The sequence below is a fragment of the Ursus maritimus genome, unplaced genomic scaffold (assembly GCF_017311325.1).
Source record: "Ursus maritimus isolate PB19 unplaced genomic scaffold, ASM1731132v1 scaffold_7, whole genome shotgun sequence".
Lineage (NCBI taxonomy): Eukaryota > Metazoa > Chordata > Mammalia > Carnivora > Ursidae > Ursus > Ursus maritimus.
Window position 1 is genome coordinate 8,837,769 of NW_024426885.1, and position 2,094 is coordinate 8,839,862.

Below are 2,094 nucleotides of genomic sequence, written 5' to 3' on the forward strand. Positions count from 1 at the left end.
ATCCAAGAAGAAAAGTAGGATCCTGTGAATTATCTCCTTCACTCTCTCTCTCTTTGTCTCTCTCTGGACTTCTGAAAATAGTTCTATAGAAAATGAATAAACTAAAGGGGTTTAGGTTTTCGCGGCTTATTTCTCTTCTATAAAAATAAAACCAAAAAGCCACAGCGCAATGCAAATTTGGGGGAAAGAGTTGCACCTTTTACAAAAGCTTTCAGATGAAATATTTGACCAGGGAATTTTGTCTTTTTTTCCTGCTCTTTCTTAATAGAACCAAAACCAAAAGTAAGAGGGGAAGCGCCTCAAATCCGTTAGGGGTGAATTGCACGAAAATGCATTGCAAATACTTACAAAACGCTACCGATTGGGGGAGGGGAGGCCGGGGAGGCGCGCCGAAGCCCCGGTTCCCGAAGGCCGCTGGACGTCTCGGCGCCCTCGGCCCGGCCCAGTCTCCTCCGGGATCTGGGAAGGCGGCCGGGCGCTCCCTCCCCCTCCCCTGTCGGGCCTCAGACGGGCCGTAGCAGCGGCACAGAAGAGACCACCGGGTGCGAGTAGTATACGGGGTGCGGGAAGGTGAGCAGAGGCTGGCTGACAGGCACCGGGGCCCCCGCGGCCGCGGCCGCGGCGCCCTCGGCAGCCGAGTTCTCGTGGTAGAGGATGGGCACCCGCACGATGCGCTGCGCCGCGGCGTGGCTCAGGTTGGCCGCCTCCAGCTCGGCCGCCAGCTGCCGCTTCCACTTGTTGCGGCGGTTCTGGAACCAGATCTTGACCTGCGTCTCGGTGAGGTGCAGCGACGCGGCCAGGCCGGCGCGCTCCGAGCTGCTCAGGTAGCGCTTCATGTCGAAGGTGGACTCGAGCTGGAAGACCTGGCTGCGCGAGAAGACCGTGCGCGTCTTCTTTTTGCGGCACGCGGGCTTCTTCTCGGGGCTCTCGGCGCCCTTCTTCCAGTCCTCAGCGCCCGGCGTCGCCGCCGCCGCCCCCACGCTCGCCCCGGCCGCTCCCGCAGCTGCCTCGCCCTCCTTCTTGCCTTCCTCCGAGTCGCTCTCCTCCAAAATGATCTCGTCCGGGCTCTTGGAGTCCAGCTCCTTGTGGTCTGGGTCGGCTTTGAGCAATGGCTCGGGGGAGTCGCGATCGGTTCCCGAGGCGGGGGAGGAGTCTCGCAGGAGGGCCTTTTCCGAAGCTGGGGAGAGACAGACAGACGGACGCACACACACGCACACCGACACAGCCTTCAGCGAGGCCTGGAGCCTAGGGGCCGAAGGCTCAATCCGCGCTGGCCTCTGGGCCCCAGGCCTCGAGGCCTCACCGTCCGCGTGGGCCTCCTTCCTGGCTGGGGCAGGGTAGGGACTCCGCATCATCTGGGATCCCCTTCCTCCCAGGGCTGGCGAGAGCCCCGGACGGTGGCAGAGCAGCCACTTCCTCTCTTCCCCTCAGATCTCCCGCCAGGGGCCCACGGAGAGATTCGCCCATAGCTTGGGCCCACCGGGTCACTGCCTCCATCCAGGCCCTGCCCCCGGTCCCAGCCGGCTGAAGCCTCCCCATTTATACCCCAGGCCACTTTCCCCGGGAAGCGCCGCGCCCTGGGCTCCAATTCCATCTCTTTTTCTCACCAAGTGGGATTGGATTCCCGGGCAGCGTAACGGAGCGCGCGGGTAGTAGAGGCAAGCCAAGGGCCGGAGGAAGTTGGCCAGACAGCGGGTTGGAGGGCGCGGGGGTCTCAGGGTTGAGGTGGGAGGCGGCGTGGGGCGGGGATGGTGGTGGCGCGCGGGGAGGACAACGAAAGTTCAAAGAGAGGTCGGTACCTTCAGGTCGCGAGAGGTGGCCGCCGGCGGGGGTCAGGGTGTAGGGGTACCACCAGGCCGGGGAGCGCTCCAGGTAGTGCGCGGGCAGGGCAAACCTCTGCGCCGGGATCTCAAAGCGGGGGAAAGCCAGGTCGCCCACCTGCGAGAGCGCGAAGCCCGCCGCACCCTCCAGAGCCCCCTTCGCCGCAGCGGCGGCAGCAGCGGCGGCGGCCGCGGCGGCGGAGGCCGGCGCAAAGAGCGTCCGTGGGGGCGGCTGCGGCTTAGGGGGCGGCCGGTGGTGGTCTCCGTTGAGCAG

General features: G+C 64.6%; 1 protein-coding gene across 1 annotated transcript; it reads right to left on the minus strand.

Moving 5' to 3' along the window:
• Window positions 1-503: 503 nt before the first annotated feature.
• On the minus strand, window positions 504-2,094 carry LOC121101257 (homeobox protein HMX3; the record flags this gene model as incomplete). The annotated part of the gene is made up of 2 exons (XM_040624304.1): window positions 504-1,177; window positions 1,800-2,094. Coding segments are annotated over 2 exons (969 nt in total), but the record flags the coding sequence as incomplete, so codon positions are not given.